This window comes from Toxorhynchites rutilus, chromosome 3, assembly GCF_029784135.1.
Source record: "Toxorhynchites rutilus septentrionalis strain SRP chromosome 3, ASM2978413v1, whole genome shotgun sequence".
NCBI classification, from domain to species: Eukaryota; Metazoa; Arthropoda; class Insecta; order Diptera; family Culicidae; genus Toxorhynchites; species Toxorhynchites rutilus.
The window spans coordinates 173,435,365-173,452,537 of NC_073746.1; the positions used below are offsets into that span (position 1 = coordinate 173,435,365).

At 38.2% G+C, this 17,173-nt stretch overlaps 1 protein-coding gene across 1 annotated transcript; it reads left to right on the forward strand.

Moving 5' to 3' along the window:
• The first annotated feature begins 398 nt into the window (after nucleotides 1-398).
• LOC129773668 (probable cyclin-dependent serine/threonine-protein kinase DDB_G0292550) lies at nucleotides 399-1,334 on the forward strand. Its single transcript, XM_055777313.1, has one exon. It carries the CDS (start codon nucleotides 399-401, stop codon nucleotides 1,332-1,334), a length of 936 nt encoding a protein of 311 aa, XP_055633288.1.
• Nucleotides 1,335-17,173: the final 15,839 nt, after the last annotated feature.

The window sequence follows — 17,173 nt, forward strand, 5'->3', positions numbered from 1 at the left end:
AAACATGCGTTCGAACGCAGCCTCAGCATAATAAATTCTTTACCGATAACCATTTTTCCTTGTCTCCTTGAATGGACGAAGTAACAAAGCTCATCCAATTGAATATACAAAAACTAAAACATATACACCTGACTATACAACAGGAACTGGTCAGAAAACTAAGGAAAAGTACCTTAGCCAAACGCCTCACGGAAGCGGAAGCGCTTGTGAAACAGATTAAAAAATTGTCGTCTACGTTACTAGACACAACCCACGGCTCAGAAATCATAAAAATAACCGAAAAGGCGGACCAACTTTTGAACGCAATTAAGGCGTCAATCGAAAAGGGTAGACCAAGAACACTCAAGGAAATTGCGCTAGCCGTCCTATTTTGCCTCAGGCTACAAAGAAAACCGAAAATGGCTAGCATACTCGAAATAATCAAGACTACATCGTCTATAGTTCCGCAATTCGACGGAAACATAGACAAACTGAAAGCCTTCGCTGACGCTTTAAACTTGGTGAAAACATTTGAAACACCGGAAAACAAAGCAACCATAATTAACGTCATACTAACCAAACTAGAGGGACGGGCGAGAAATGCATTCACTGAAACACCGACATCGGTGAGCGAGATAAGCAAAATTTTAAAAGCCAAAATAACGACCAGCCCACCGGAACAAGTTCTAGCTAAAATGGCTAACTTAAAACAAAACGGTGGAATCGAACAATTTTGCCTGGATTTAGAAAAATTGGTGTTCAGTTTGGAAACAGCGTACACCGCTAAAGAAATTCCGCCCCAAGTTGCCAAATCTATGGCAAACAAAGAAGGCGTCAAACATTTAGCCGGAGGGTTAAAAAACGAAAAAACCTCGCTCATCATAAGAGCAGGGAATTTCAATTCATACTCCGACGCGATGACTAAAGCGTTGGAGGAAAACTTAAATAATGCGAGCGCATCAGTATTTGCATACTCGCAAACCAACAGAAACGCCAACCGTTTCAACAACAACGTTGACACACATTATAATAATTACAGGCGCAGGCCAAACGACTTCCATAACCGCGGTAGAAACCAAAACAATTTCAACCGCAACAATTTCAACCAAAATAATTTCCAAAACCAACCGCGTAATAACTATAACCGTTTTGGCCAGCAAAACCAAGTTCGAGACCAATTCTCAAACATAAACCCACAGCGAAATAACAACAACAACAATAGGCGGAATACAAATTTTAACCGCCCTCAGCAATACATCCGCCTAACGGGAAACGAGTCACAACCGACGGATGCCCTCCAGTCCGAACCGGCATTGACATTGGAGGAAAACAAACATTACGGAGACCAACATTAAATATTTTTAAATGCGACGTGAATTGTTCAATGTTCGTTACACTATACTTACAAATGTCAAGCAAACCATGTATATTAATAATTGATACAGGCGCTGACATCTCAATAGTAAAAGAAGAAAAAATTAACGGAAAACAATTAATACACCCCGGAAATAGATGCATTATTAATGGAGTTACGGAGGGAAAGACCGAATCCATAGCGAGCACAAATACAAATATCATTTTTGACGATATCCAAATTCCACACCAATTTCAAATCGTCAACAACAAGTTTCCTATAATTGCAGATGGCATTTTAGGCAGAGATTTCCTCACCAAATATGAATGTAACCTATGCCTCAAAACATGGCTAATGACCTTCAACTATGAAAACACCAAAATTGAAATTCCGATTCAAGATAGCTGGGAAAACAATTACATTATTCCCCCTAGATGCCAAATTATAAAACACTTCCCGTCACTCAACCTAAACGATGATGCCCTTGTGATCGCACAAGAAATCAAACCAGGCATTTTTTGCGCAAACACAATAATAAACCCAAACTCACAATTCATTACAATAATTAACACAAATACCACACCAACATCAATCCCAAAAACCTTCGCCCCCACCACTATCCCCCTTAAAGAATACACCATAAATCACATTACAACGGAATTAGGAGAAAACCCAAAAGGTAGACACGAGAAACTGATTAAGGAACTCAATTTGAATCATACACCCCAACATGCCCAGGAGAAATTAACAGAATTATGCACTAAATACAACGACATTTTTGCACTAGAAGACGACATATTGACAACCACCAACTTCTACAAGCAAACCATTCACCTTCAAGACAAGACACCCGTTTACATAAAGAATTATCGAACCCCGGAAGCACAAATTTCAGAAATAAATAACCAAATCAGCCACATGCTAAATAACAAAATAATCCAAAATTCCACCTCACCATACAATTCTCCCATCCTCTTAGTCCCAAAGAAATCAAATACTCAAGATAAAAAATGGCGATTAGTGGTTGACTTTCGACAACTAAATAAAAAGATAACCCCAGATAAATTCCCCCTACCAAGAATCGACGAAATCCTCGATCATTTGGGCAGAGCCAAATATTTTACAACCCTAGATTTAATGTCAGGTTTCCACCAAATCGAACTTGACGAAAAATCAAAAAAGTACACAGCATTTTCGACCTCTAACGGTCACTACGAATTCAATAGGTTACCATTCGGTCTAAATATATCACCAAATAGCTTTCAGAGAATGATGTCCATAGCACTTAGCGGACTCCCACCTGAATGTGCATTCCTTTACATCGACGACATCATCGTCGTCGGCTGCTCAATAAACCATCACCTTATTAACTTGGAAAACGTTTTCAAACAATTACAAAACTACAACTTAAAATTAAATCCCAAAAAATGCTCCTTCTTCAGACCAGACGTAACATATCTAGGTCACAACATTTCAGCGGCAGGTATACAGCCCGACCAATCAAAGTTTTCAGCGGTAACAAACTACCCCACACCATCATCAGCAGATGAAGTGAGGCGTTTTGTTGCCTTTTGCAACTATTACCGGAGGTTCATACAAAATTTCGCAGAAATAGCGTACCCATTAAACAAATTGCTCAGAAAAAACGCAAAATTTGATTGGTCTCCCGAATGCCAAAATGCATTCAATAAATTGAAAAACGAACTTATCTCACCAAAAGTTCTCAAATTCCCCGATTTCACACAAGAATTCACCCTAATAACCGATGCTTCAAAAATAGCATGCGGCGCCGTCCTAGCCCAAGAAAACGACGGTATAGAACTACCCATTGCATACGCAAGCAAAGCCTTCACAAAAGGTGAAGCCAATAAATCGACAATTGAACAGGAATTGACAGCAATTCACTGGGCAATTACGTACTTTAGACCATACCTCTACGGGAGGAAATTCACAGTAAAAACGGATCACAGACCGTTAGTATATTTATTTTCAATGAAAGATCCCTCATCAAAACTCACAAGAATGAGGTTGGATCTTGAAGAATTCCATTTTGATGTAAAATACGTTCAAGGTAAGCTAAATGTGACTGCAGATGCGCTATCACGAATAGCAATTAATTCCGAGGCACTTAAAACTATAAAAGTCCTGGGTATACAAACCAGAGCAATGACTAGAAAACTAAACGAAACGAATAACGACACAGAAATTACAGACAATAATTCAAACCCCGACGATACTGAGTCTGATCAGCTCAGAGCGTACGAGGCTATTGAACCCCGAGAATGGCAAAACCTACCTAAACTTCTATGCGGACGCGCATTAGAAATGAATAAAGAAACAAACGCTAGCGGAAACAAAAATTTGAAATGCGCAATAATGAATAAAAAAAGAACCGAAGAAAAGTCGTCGACAATAATTGAAAATGCAAGCAACACAAAAGAATCCCTGGGAAAACTAGTAAAGAAAGTTGAAAATATGGCCAAAAACTTGAAAATTAGCATGATAGCTCTAGCGTTATCAAGCGTAATTTTCCAAATATGCAGCGTGCAAACCTTTAAGAAGATTTGTAACGACACGCTCAAAGACTTGCAAATAGTGCTCTACACACCCAAGCGTGTGATAGAAAGCCAAAACGAAAGGTTCGAAATTATAAAAAACAATCACGATACACCCACTGGTGGACATACAGGAGTCACCAGACTATACAAAAAGTTAAGCAGACTCTATTCTTGGAGTGGCATGAAAAAAGATATCAGTAGCTACATCAAGAAGTGCATAAAATGCCAGCAAAATAAACACACAATACGAACAAACGAAAATTTCGTCGAAATTAAAACACCCCAAAAAGCATTCGACTGCGTATCGATTGACACAATTGGACCATTTAACAGATCCAATAATGGAAACCGATACGCACTGACCATTCAATGCAACTTAACAAAATACATCATTATTAAACCCACAATAGACAAACAAGCATCCACCATAGCCAAAGCCTTCATAGAAAACTTAATTCTGGTCTATGGAATTCCAAAACTCATCCAAACAGACCAAGGAACTGAATATAAGAACGAGTTATTCGAAAACATAGCTTCATTACTGAAGCTTAAACAAAATTTTTCCACTCCATATCACCCTCAATCAATAGGAAGCCTGGAAAGGAACCATCGTTGTCTTAACGAGTACGTAAGGCAATTCGTCAACCAAGCACAGAGTGACTGGGATGAATGGTTGCCTTACTACACATTCTGCTACAACACAACACCACACACAGATTTCTCATACACTCCATTCGAGTTAGTTTTTGGAACGAATGCTAAATTACCACAAAACCTCACAACAAGCACATATGTAGAACCAATTTACAACATGGATTTATATTACAAAGAACTTAAATATAAACTACAAATAGCATCAAATACCGCTAGGGAAATAATTGATAAGGTAAGAAAAGCCAGAAATGAGACACAGAAAACCATGGCTAGACCATCAAAAGTAGCCATTAATGATCTAGTATTTCTATCAAACGAAAACAGATCCAAATTAGACAAAGTATACGTAGGACCATATATAATAATTGACATTAAACACCCTAACGTAACAATAAGAGATGATCAAACCAATAAAGTCCAGACTGTACATAAAAACAGAATAATACCATATGAGCAACCCCACCCTAAGGGGAAAGGGATACCTAGTTAGCAGTTAATCCTTCCGACAGTTATTATCAAATGTAAAATGTATATATTAAACAAATATTAAAAATAAATATATTTATAAGCAAATAGAACACCCAACGAAGACAACCCGTATAATCATATTATAAGGATAATCTTTATAAACAAACTTAATTTTTACCTGAATACACGAAAAATGTACATATCACAAACATTGAATAAACACTAAAATTGTAAGGTCAGACGAATCTTTCCACCTAATTTAACTTGAATGACTTCTCAATGTTACGTCATTCTCCGAAAGGGGAAAGGTGTAATATGATCACGCTTAAACCCAACTCATCAATATTCAAGGCCTCTAAGGCAATAAACCACCCCCGAGGGCGCTGGGCGATATAAACATAAAATGTGATACGATACCCGAGCCAGCAATCTGGCACAATGGTTCGTTTACTATTTATGATTGTATAACTCGACGCGCACCAAGGGCAGCGGGGAGTTTGTCTTCCTTCCGCCCCGCTGCGAGTTTAGCTAGCAGCAGAAATTTAACCAAACATGTGGCGCGCATCCGGCACACATGTTTCAGCACTTTCTTTTCCTATTTACTTTGACCCACAAAGAAGTGCTTTCTCTCCCTCTCCGAAGAACGCGTCTGACCAAGGCCATCACAGCCCACTCTAACTGCTGGTGCGATGCTCCGCCCAGCATAATTTGTAAATATTCTGTGTAGAGTTTAAGCCTATTTTTGTAAACTAGTATTTAAGCCCCGAGAGTCTTTTCTTTGAACAATAGATGTCAGTTGACAGTATACAGTAGAGAGGCGACGCTTGTACGAATAGCGTTTGTGTTTATTAATTTACCAAATCCGAAAGTCGACGCCACTGAATGGCGTAAGATCCTTCTTCTCGTTTACACTATATTAAGCCACATAGGGGTTCAAAAAAACGCCAAAATTTCTTATTTAATATCCTATACAATATTTTCCATACAGCTAGTGATTTGTTTTGGGGGAACTTTTTACTCCCTTACCCGGCCAGGCCCTTTCGACATATGGCGCTCGTTTGGCGCTTTGCAGGGTGAAAAAAATAATCACAAAAGAGTTATGACAATACATTTCAGCAACAGTTCGATGCATTCTAAAGTGATATCCGAAATAATAAACAAAAACAGATTTTTGTTTGCTTGGGGAGAGCTTGTGTGAAGTTGAGAGCGTTTTTGGGCTTATTGGTGGATGGTGATTCGATTCCGATCGATCATGAATTTTCTACGAAATTGTGTCGGAACACAATGGTTAGAAGTGGCGTCGTAGGGAATGTAGTTTTGCTAAGGTACAGAAAAACTGCTTGAATATTCGATAAGTTATTTCAATTGCCAGCCCTTGGTGTAGTCTTACGTCTCTCCGGTTATGTCCCCGACATTACCCACCCTTATATATTTTTTTTTTGGAATGTTATTCTGTGAATAAAACTGTGAGTAAAACCAAACAATCGAACATGTACCTGCTTCGTGCTCTACAACGGAGAAATATTTAGATCATGAAGCGAATTTGCGAAAAAGGTTATGATTTTTTGAAAATTCATCATAAAAGTTGTCACATTCCAGATCCAAGTTCTGTTGGACAATTACTTATCATAACTTTGATGGTTTAAACATTGCTATCCGCATCGTAGATCATCATCGTTATCATCGTAGGAAAAAATCCTTTCAACGGGTGTGTTACTACCAGACAGACACAACATATAATCAGTAAGCGTCATGAAACAATGTCACCCTAGAAATTTGTTTTCCATTTCGGAAAAAATTGCACCTAATAATTTGCAACTGGTACGGATTTCTTTATTCCTTTTTCTCTTTGATTATAATTTCTTCAATCATTGTCGCTCATCGAACAAAAAATTTTCCATCTATCTGAATACGATTTTTTTTTCTAATGGTAGTTTGAATTTCCGACCTTTTAGGAATTGACTTTAAAATTCTCTGCTCGTTTACTTCATTTCGCAAATCATCGATTGATGATGAAACCGATACATTAAGTTCCTCGAACTTCTATATAAGATTCTTCCTGTCCTCGTCATCTCCTTGTAACCTTGTAACATAACCAATTTCTATATTGTGACACCAATGTTACAGAATTGATTGGTTTTTGTCATCTCCAATCACAGGTTTATGTGCTCTCGTGGCCGAGTGGTCAGCATAACACCTAACATCCCTGGGGTTCGGGTTCGAGGAATTTTTCGTCAAAGAAATTTCTTCTGTCTTGCACTGTGGTCACGCGTATTCTTGAGCTTGGCACTTAGAATACATTCAAGGCGTGTTATTTGACATAGAAAACTCAACCAAGTACTAATAAAAGTGATACAAGTAATACTACGTTGAGATGGTGAATACTAGCCATTATAGAAGAAGAAGATGATGAAAAAACTTGTAACAAATTGGAAGAAATGTCTAATACTTAACGGTGACTATATTAAAACATAAATACATGATTTTGAAGGACAATATTTGTACTTCATTTTGTTTTTTTTACCCATTCTTGCTATTTTTTTTTGTCTTCTACAAGCATATGTGCACGACTTATCTGCCTACCCACGAGTTTCACAGCTGATCTAGCTGACTAGGAGCACAAATTGAAGTAATCGAAGCGTGGGAATTGGCGCGATTGGGTAATGTTTTATATTTTTCAATTATTCAATTATTCTCATAAAAATTATTTTATTCATTGTGATAGATGCGTTGAAATATTTCTAATCAATCGAGGCAAACATCTTTGCGATCTATTAAGAAATGTTCGAGTTACAAGCTATCGAAATCTTTGATTTTTTTTTCCTACATGTTTAATGTTTAGATTTTCATTTTATATATGGTATATGGTGCATATGGCTTACTGTTAGATGTAGTCCTAAATCAAAAGCTTGTGAGCAGTGTTGCCACACGTACAGATTTATCTGGAATCGTACAGATTTTTTCGTTATTTTTGGTACAGATTCTGTACGGTACAGAGTAAAGATTTTCGTCAGATTGGTACAGATTTTTTTCCATTTGTGAAATTTCTTACATTTGAACAAAGCAACATTGAGGTACATGACGACTTTTACGCCGCAGTATCGCTTGGTGCTGCTGATCTTAAAAGCATTTACATTTAGATTATTATTTGATCATTCTCACTAAAGTCTTACGTTATTCCAATGTCAAATGCTATTAAATATGAAGATCATTTGAAAAGCGACAAGAATTTTAGGTTGGAATAGCAGCAGAAGAAATTATCAGAACAATGGACAGCGAAAAACAAATTATTTCAAAGGATATTTGTGGCAGTTTTTTTCTTGGAGCTAATCAAACAAATGAGAAAAAGATTCGACTTTAATGATGTGACGCTCAAGTCTACAATATTAAATCCCAGAAACTTTTCAAATTTGACTAGCATTAACGTTGTATTAGAAGCGTTTCCAGGATTCTTCAATGGGAACGTACAAGATGTGAAGAATTAATTCTGTAGCCTAAAGATAAAATTACTTCGTAAGGAAATCACAATTCTAGAAAACGAGCATGTGCAGGGTTGGTGAACAAAAATTGGATGCCTAAAAAGAATTGACGGTTTGCTCGCCTTTTTGGCGCTTCGATGCCTTGTTTGTAACGTTCTCACTATGCCTCACTCCTCGGCAACTATCAAGCGATTTTTTTCTGAGCATAATCAGAACAAAGATAAGTTTTTAAATCGGCTCAGCAACGATACGATGAACGCTATTTTGGGATCAAAGGATTTGGTCAAACATCGTGGTGGCAGCTCGAAAATAAAAAAGAAGTGATATTATGCAATCTAGGTTCAAAAAAACTATCTACAGGGGAATTTCGATATGACGTACCCTCGATATAATGTCACATTTTACTCCGATATAACGTACACATTTTCAATGTGTAAAAAATATTTTAGGAATACGTACTAAGAATTTCATGTCAATCTCACAGGATCAACAAAGGCCACTTGGTGGTCTGGGTATAGGTTCCTGAATTTTAATTAGAGCATTGGAAACTCCATAAAAACAATCTTTCTGAGTATTGTGCATTCTGAATAAGCTAATTATAGTCTCATGTCTGAAACCATAGACCACAATCAGGACTTCCATATTTGGATTCTGGCATCACATGCTCTGCAATATCGAACACTTGTGCTGAAAAACAAAGGAGCAAGTGGTCATTTAATCTATTTACCCTTGAGGTTGATTTCTGTTAGAATCCGGAATCCCAGATCATTTTATACCAGCAGTCGTAGTAGACGTATCTGAAAAATTTTGACAGCAAATTGTTTGGAAACCCTGTATCTTTCGACGGTGAAAATTTCACGTTGACCCGTATTGTCCGGTATTCTATTCACGAAAGCGCAGAAGGTGGCTAAATCGGCAGTAAATGATGAGCTGAAATATTTTCGTAAACGTGTTCTGATGGATCAGTGGACGGATCTTAGTGAAATATACGATCGGAAGCTGAGGTTTAAAGGAATGAGATAATTAACGCAAACTCTCGGACTACGACATCGCCACAAACATAACTTTAACCTAATCCGGAGAATCCAGATGCGAAAAAGTTATCGAAATTTCCGTGCCTGCAAGCAAACAAACAGGACGCTGGAGCAAAATTCAAATCATGCTGATGGATGACGAAATGTACGTAAAGTTGGTTTTTTGACAGCTAGAAGGCCTGATATTCTAGAAGAGAACTGCTAGAACTAGACATTCCCAGCAAACTTAAGTTCGTTCTCGCTGATGAATATGCCAGGAAGTGCATGATTTTGCAAGAGATTTGTAGCTGTGGATAAAAAATTTCATCACAAACAAGACAATGGACTCGACAATGTATAGGGGAGAGTGCCTGCAGAAACGTCCAGTGAAGTTTTGGCCAGGTTTGGTAAGGTGCCACTATAGTCCAAGGGTGCTTCAGTGGAATCGGTTACATTGAAAAAGGCCCCAATCCTACCAATTGCCGCCAATTCCGCACAATCGGAAAATATTGGGCGATTGTGAAGCAGAATTGCGGAATGTGTGCCAAAGTGACTCGGGATGCTGCAGACATGAAGATATCGTGGAATAAAATGACTGCTGAGGTTGACCAACAGAGAGTCCAAACTTTGATGAAGCGTATCCGAAGAAAAGTATGAAAATTCATCAAAACTATACAGGAATAATTTTTGAAATAAATTATCTATATTCTGATATAGAAACATTTTTTGTACCTTTAACCAATCCCGAGATACAAATGGTTTTATGATTCCGGATTCTAAACGAACCATTTTTGATCAACAGTATAATCATGAGAAAGATTAACTTCATCTTCTAGTTGAACTTTTCCATCATTATTCATTTATCTTACACAAACAGCAACACAAAAAAGGAATGGGCCTGATCACGAACGTCACTTCACGATGAAAACGAAGTGAATTGTATTCAACCTTATTACGGCTGCCACCCTGTGTGTAGAATCCGGAAGAGTTCATCCGTCGTGACAACGTCGATGAACTCGATGTTATTATGAATACCATGATACTGTCATGTCACGGAGAAAAACAGGTTTATTTGTCCCTTGTGTTTTAGATGGTGAAAGCTAGTCACGCGGAATGGAGTAAGTTTAATTTCGTATTTATTTAGCTTGTTTGCTAACATTTTAATCTTGTGTTGTCTTGTTTAGGAAAGAAAAGATAAACAAACAGCAATTTACTCACTTGGTAGCATTTTTAGACGAAATCCTAACGTATCCAGAGGACATAAATTTGTTTATTTGGACTCGGAGGATCATCATGGTTGATTATGTATAAAGGGTGTGTCACATCAAATTGCATCACGGAAAAAACGCTGTAAAAATTCGGCCAGTAGACCGATCCTTTTGAAAATTTTAGACAGTAAAATAAAAACCATTAAACAACTTTTGGCATTTTCTTTTTATTCATACTTCGAGCCCAAGCCCGTATGCTCGCACCTTCCTCTTTACCCCGTCCATAAGTTTCTGTACAACGTCAGGTTGTAGTTTTTTTTTAACAGAAATCCATTTTCTCTTGAAGTCCGCCTCCGATTTGACAACTTTTGAGTTCTTCCGGAGGGCCTGCTTCATAATCGCCCAATATTTCTCTATTGGGCGAAGCTCCGGCGCGTTGGGCGGGTTCATTTCCTTTGGCACGAAGGTGACCCCGTTGGCTTCATACCACTCCAACACGTCCTTTGAATAGTGGCACGAAGCGAGATCCGGCCAGAAGATGGTCGGGCCCTCGTGCTGCTTCAATAGTGGTAGTAAGCGCTTCTGTAGGCACTCCTTAAGGTAAACCTGCCCGTTTACCGTGCCGGTCATCACGAAGGGGGCGCTCCGCTTTCCGCAAGAGCAGATCGCTTGCCACACCATGTACTTTTTGGCAAACTTGGATAGTTTCTGCTTGCGAATCTCCTCCAGAACGCTGAATTTGTCCTCTGCGGAGAAGAACAACAGGCCCGGCAGCTGACGAAAGTCCGCTTTGACGTAAGTTTCGTCGTCCATTACCAGGCAATGCGGCTTCGTCAGCATTTCGGTGTACAGCTTCCGGGCTCGCATCTTCCCCACCATGTTTTGCCTTTCGTCGCGGTTAGGAGCCTTCTGAACCTTGTATGTACGAAGGCCCTCCCGCTGCTTGGTCCGCTGGACGAATGAACTTGACAAATTCAGCTTATTGGCGACATGCCGGACCGAACTTCTCGGATCACGTCTAAACTGTGATCTTTTTCACTACGCGCTTGTGATCTTTTTCACTGACGGAGCATCCATTTTTGCCGTTCTTCGCCTTCCGGTCGATGGTTAGGTTCTCGAAGTATCGTTTTAGTACTCTGCTGACCGTGGATTGGACGATTCCCAGCATCTTACCGATGTCCCGATGTGATAACTCCGGATTCTCGAAATGAGTGCACAGGATTAATTTATGACGCTCTTTTTCGTTCGACGACATTTTTCCAAATTTACGAAAAATTGACAGTGAAGCATGGCCAACGTGATCTATACTCTCTTATCTGATTATAAGCGAAAGCTGAAGATATAATTCCTAAAAATTAAATTTCTACAGCGTTTTTTCCGTGATGCAATTTGATGTGACACACCCTTTAATATTGATTTGTTGATATTTTGAGTATTGAATAATAAGTTTTTCCAACATTGTAAAGCAGGTTTTTGTAATTAAACATTCGCACGTTAGTTATAAAAAATAAGACCATTATTTTTTTTACTTTTTACGTAATAAATATTTTTAACGATATTGTTTTGAAGACATGCCTTGAATAAAAGAATATTTAAAAAGCTATAATAGATTAAGGAGCCAAATGAACCGCAAAGTTTAATGTTTCTTAAAAACAAAGAACTGAACGGAATTGATAATAAGTTTTAAGCAAGGAAAAAATGAGTCTATCATTGCATAGCATTCACAAGATACTGTTTTGAAATTCTTCTTTCATAATTTTGATATCCGTCTAAAGAAAATCTGCATCACTTTCTGCTTTTAGAAAATTCTTCGGAATCCATCAGATGTCTTATATAAGGATTATGTTTCTGACCGATGCTGTTAACCAGTTCCTGTTTAAACAATTAAATCAAACCTCGTGTCCCGTGTATCAAATTACTCAAGAATAGGAAGGAAAAAATTCAGAATCCCATATGGGAGTAGTTCAGATTATACTGATCGTGGTTTTCTATGGTTTAAAGGATGTATTATTATTCAACAAAACTGTAGAAATGTTTCTTACAAAATGATTCTTACCTTGACCTATACTAAATTCTTCTCACTACTCAAACGAGAAAGACAGAGATGTTCATTATTATACATAATAGTCATGTTCTATGTCTAGAGAAACTTATAGAAAGAGAAAATAAAATTACATTCCCATATATTAAACAACTATATTATTCACGATCAACCAAGTCGGAATATTCATCTTTAAACCAGCGTCTGATTCAGCAAACTAATGCACCAAACTAATGAATCATGGGATGAGCCCAAATAGTTGGCATTGAAATATCGAATCATCGAGGTATAATCGCAAACTTGTCATTTCAAAACATATGCTAAATTAAATGGAATATTATCTCATACACTGTATTAGTTTTACCTACATCAAACGTCGATCAAACGTCCGAAATTCTGCAACCGACATAACGTTCAAACGCCCGAAATTATGCAACAGTCTGTTATAAACGGGAATGAACTCTTTCCCTTCACGGAGTTTATTTTTACACGCAACTGTCCGTGACAATGATGATAGACACAAGAGATTAAGTGAGGTGTATGTGACGTGGAAGCGTACATGGCAGTGATGTTCGTGATCAGGCCCAATATAAACTGTATTTCTTAGTTCTTTATTATGCTTCGATATAACGTACAATTCGATACAATGTACAATTTTGTAAGTAAAATGTATGTTATATCGAAGTTTTCCTGTATAAGCATCACCAAACACACGAATGACTTGCAAATGTAAATGTAGGGCCTGATCACGAACATCACAGCCACGTACGCTTTCACGTCACTTACACTTCACTTAATCTTTTTGTGTCTATCATCATTGTCACGGACAGTTGCGTGTAAAAATGAACTCCGTGAAGTGAAAGTGTTCATTCCCGTTTGTAAGAGACATGTTGGTTGCATAATGTCGGGTGTTTGAACGTTATGTCGGTTGCATAATTTTGGACGTTTGAACGTTATGTAGGTAAAATTAATGCAGCGTATGAGATAATATTCCATTTAATTAATCGTATACTTGAGAATGACAAGTTTGCGATTATACCTCGATGATTAGTTTGCTGAATCAAATGCTGGTTCAAAGATGAGGAGGAATACTTGGTTGTCCGGGAATGATGTAGTTGTTGAACATATGGGAATGTAATTTTACGCTAGAGGTAAAACATGACAATTATGTTTAATAATTGAAATCTCGCATACTCTTGTACTTAGCTCTGTCTTACTCGTTTGAATAGTGAGAAATAATAAGAATCATATTTTATGAACCGTTTCTACAATTTTGATGAATAATAATATCTTCTATATCTCAGAACAAACCCGAAATTATCCACCTCACGATCAGCATAATCTGAAGTTTAATCCTCTTACCCTTCCCATTCTCGTGTAATTTGATATACGGTACATGAGGTTTGATTTAATTATTTAAACAGAAACTGGTCAGCAGCGACAGAAGCATAATCCTCAAATTTGACAAAAGCGGAAAGTGATTCAGTTTTTTTAGACGGATATCAAAATTATGGAAAAAGAACTAGAGAAGAATTTAAAAACAGTATCTTATGAGTGCTTTGCAATGATAGACTCATTCTTTCCTTGTTTGAAACTTATTATCACTTTCTTAATATTCTTTCATTCAAAGTTTGTCTTCAAAACAATACCGTTGATAATATCTATAACGTAAAAGGTTATCGTCCTGATTATGGTCTGGTCCGCCAATTTTGAATGCTTGAATTTCAAAAAAAAAACTTGCTCTGCAATGTTGGAAAAACTTTACAGTTATTATTTTATATTCAAAATATCAACAAATCAATATTATACATAATCAATCATAATGATCGTATTTGGGCCAGTGGTTTCCATTGCCATTTTATGGTGTCTAATCCTAAAAATAGAAACAAAAAACTTCTGTTCATTCAGGACAATCGGAAGTAGACATTCGTTATGTTTCAATGGGCCTACGGGAACTACATTTTTAATCCTTAATTACATCCCATAGCGTATTTACCGAATCCAAATAAACGAATTTACGTCCTCTGGATACGTCAGAATTTCGTTTCGGGTAAATTGCTGTTTGTTTAACTTTTGTTTCTTAAACAAGACAAGACAAGATCCAAAATGTTAGCAAAAAAGCTAAATAAATACGAAATTAAACTTACTCCATTCCGCGTGACTAGCTTTCACCATCTAAAACACAAGTGACAAATATACCTGTTTTTCTCCGTGACATGACAGTACCGTGGTATTCATAATAACACCGAGTTCATCAAAGTTGTCACGACGGATGAACTCTTTTGGATTCTACACACACGGTGTTAGCGCAGATACATCGATTGAACGAAGCGACAACCCTGAACCATAGAAGTTTCGAGAGTTTTAAAAACAAGTAGGCTATGGAACATAAATGGAAAAAAAAATCACTTATTCTAGCTAGCATTTGACCGAGATAGAAGGAAAGGCCACTGATTTGTAAGCAATAATTATTTTAATTTTATTAGTTTAAAAGCTTAGCATTATATTCCAGATTTGAAGCGATTCTAAATAAAGCTGTTCAAATACAGTGAAGTCTTTCAATTTATCCGCAACAAAATCTTCAAATAAATCATCGAGCTGATGATGAAATCAATGGAAGAAAAAGTTCCAGAACAATCTGAATGTGCTGCATGCTGCTCAATTACAGATGAGGTAGACTTTGTTCAATGCGATGCGTGTGATAAATGGTGGCACTTTTCATGCGCTGGTGTGACTGAATCCATCACCGATCGTTCTTGGGTTTGTGCGAAGTGTACCACAAAGCTAACACGAAATCCTCTACGAAGCGTAGGGTCAAGCAGTACCGTTTCCAGTTATGCACGGGATCTCGCCCGACTAAAAGATCGTCAGGAGCTAGAGAGAAAACGGATGGAACTCGCGTTTCAGAGCAAATTTCTGGATGAGCAACAGCAGCTTATGGACAAGGCAGAAGAAACCAGTAGCCGGATAAGTCATCGCGATAGCAGAAGAAGAGTAGCTGATTGGATCAACGACGAACGAAAACAAGAAGATGGCGCAGTAGATGGGCAAAAAAAATCAGCTAGCAGCCGCTCAGTATACGAACGTGAACAGGGAACAAGAAGACGGCGCAGTTGGAAGTTTGCAGAATCCGCTAGCAGCCGCTCAGTCCACTAATATCGACGAGAGAAGTCGCGAAGCAGTGACAAATTTTCGGAATTTGGGAAAACAGTTTGAACGTTGCCAACTTCGAAGTTCTCCAACCATGCAACAAGTGGAAGAATTTGAACATCAACTGCAGAAGTGCAAAATGCAGCTCAGGGTGACACCAGTCGATCAGAGAAAAACATTACAGGCTAGTCAACAAGGATACTGGACAACAAATCAATCCAGAGATCAACATTCAGGTGAGAAAAATGCAACTGAAATTCATATAAATGAAACCTACAGTGATAATATCATCCCCGCCATGGAGCCACAGTGTAACAGTATAAATTTTCGCAATTTCGTGCAAAATCCTATTGATGCTCATAAATTGCGACAACTTCCTTTGATTGATCGTGAACGCCATTGTAAACCTTTGGCGCGCTCTACGTGCAGCAACGTACAATCATCACGGTTTCGTCCACCAGAAGACAATCGGACTGAGTACACTCAGAATAGTCCAACACCGCAACAACTTGCTGCGCGACAATCGTTGACTCGTGAGCTTCCCCCATTCTCAGGCAACCCAGCAGATTGGCCTATCTTTATATCGAGTTACGAACATACAACGACAATGTGTGGATACACAAACTGGGAAAATATGTTGCGACTACAAAAGTGTCTTAAGGGACCAGCACTCGAAACGGTACGCAGTCGATTGGTATTACCAGCAGTGGTACCGCAAGTTATCGAAACGCTTCGTATGAGATATGGACGCCCGGAATTGTTGATTAACGCATTGTTAGAGAAAATACGCAAAATTACAGCTCCGAAGCATGACAAACTGGAAGGACTTATTGAGTACGGTATGGCAGTGCAAGCTCTTTGCGACCACATCGTAGCAGCTAACGAACATGCTCACTTATCCAACCCAATGCTCCTCCAAGAGCTTGTCGGGAAATTACCAGCCGATCAAAAGCTAATGTGGGCTGCTTACAAGCGAAACCTTGAAGTTGTTGATTTAAAATCATTCAGTGACTACATGGAAAATATTGTTTGCTTCTAGCGTGGTACTATTCGATGTAGAAAAAATGAAAACGAGAGTGTACGTTAATTCTCATGCGGGGAACGATGATGTCGTTCCACCGTCGACATGGAACAAAACGATCGAGTGCAGCTTTTGCTCTAAGGTTGGACATCGCATACGAGAATGTCAGGATTCCAGAAATTTGAACATCGACGAACGCTGGCGCAAAATAAGAGCTTCGTCATTGTGTCATAATTGTCTATTTAACC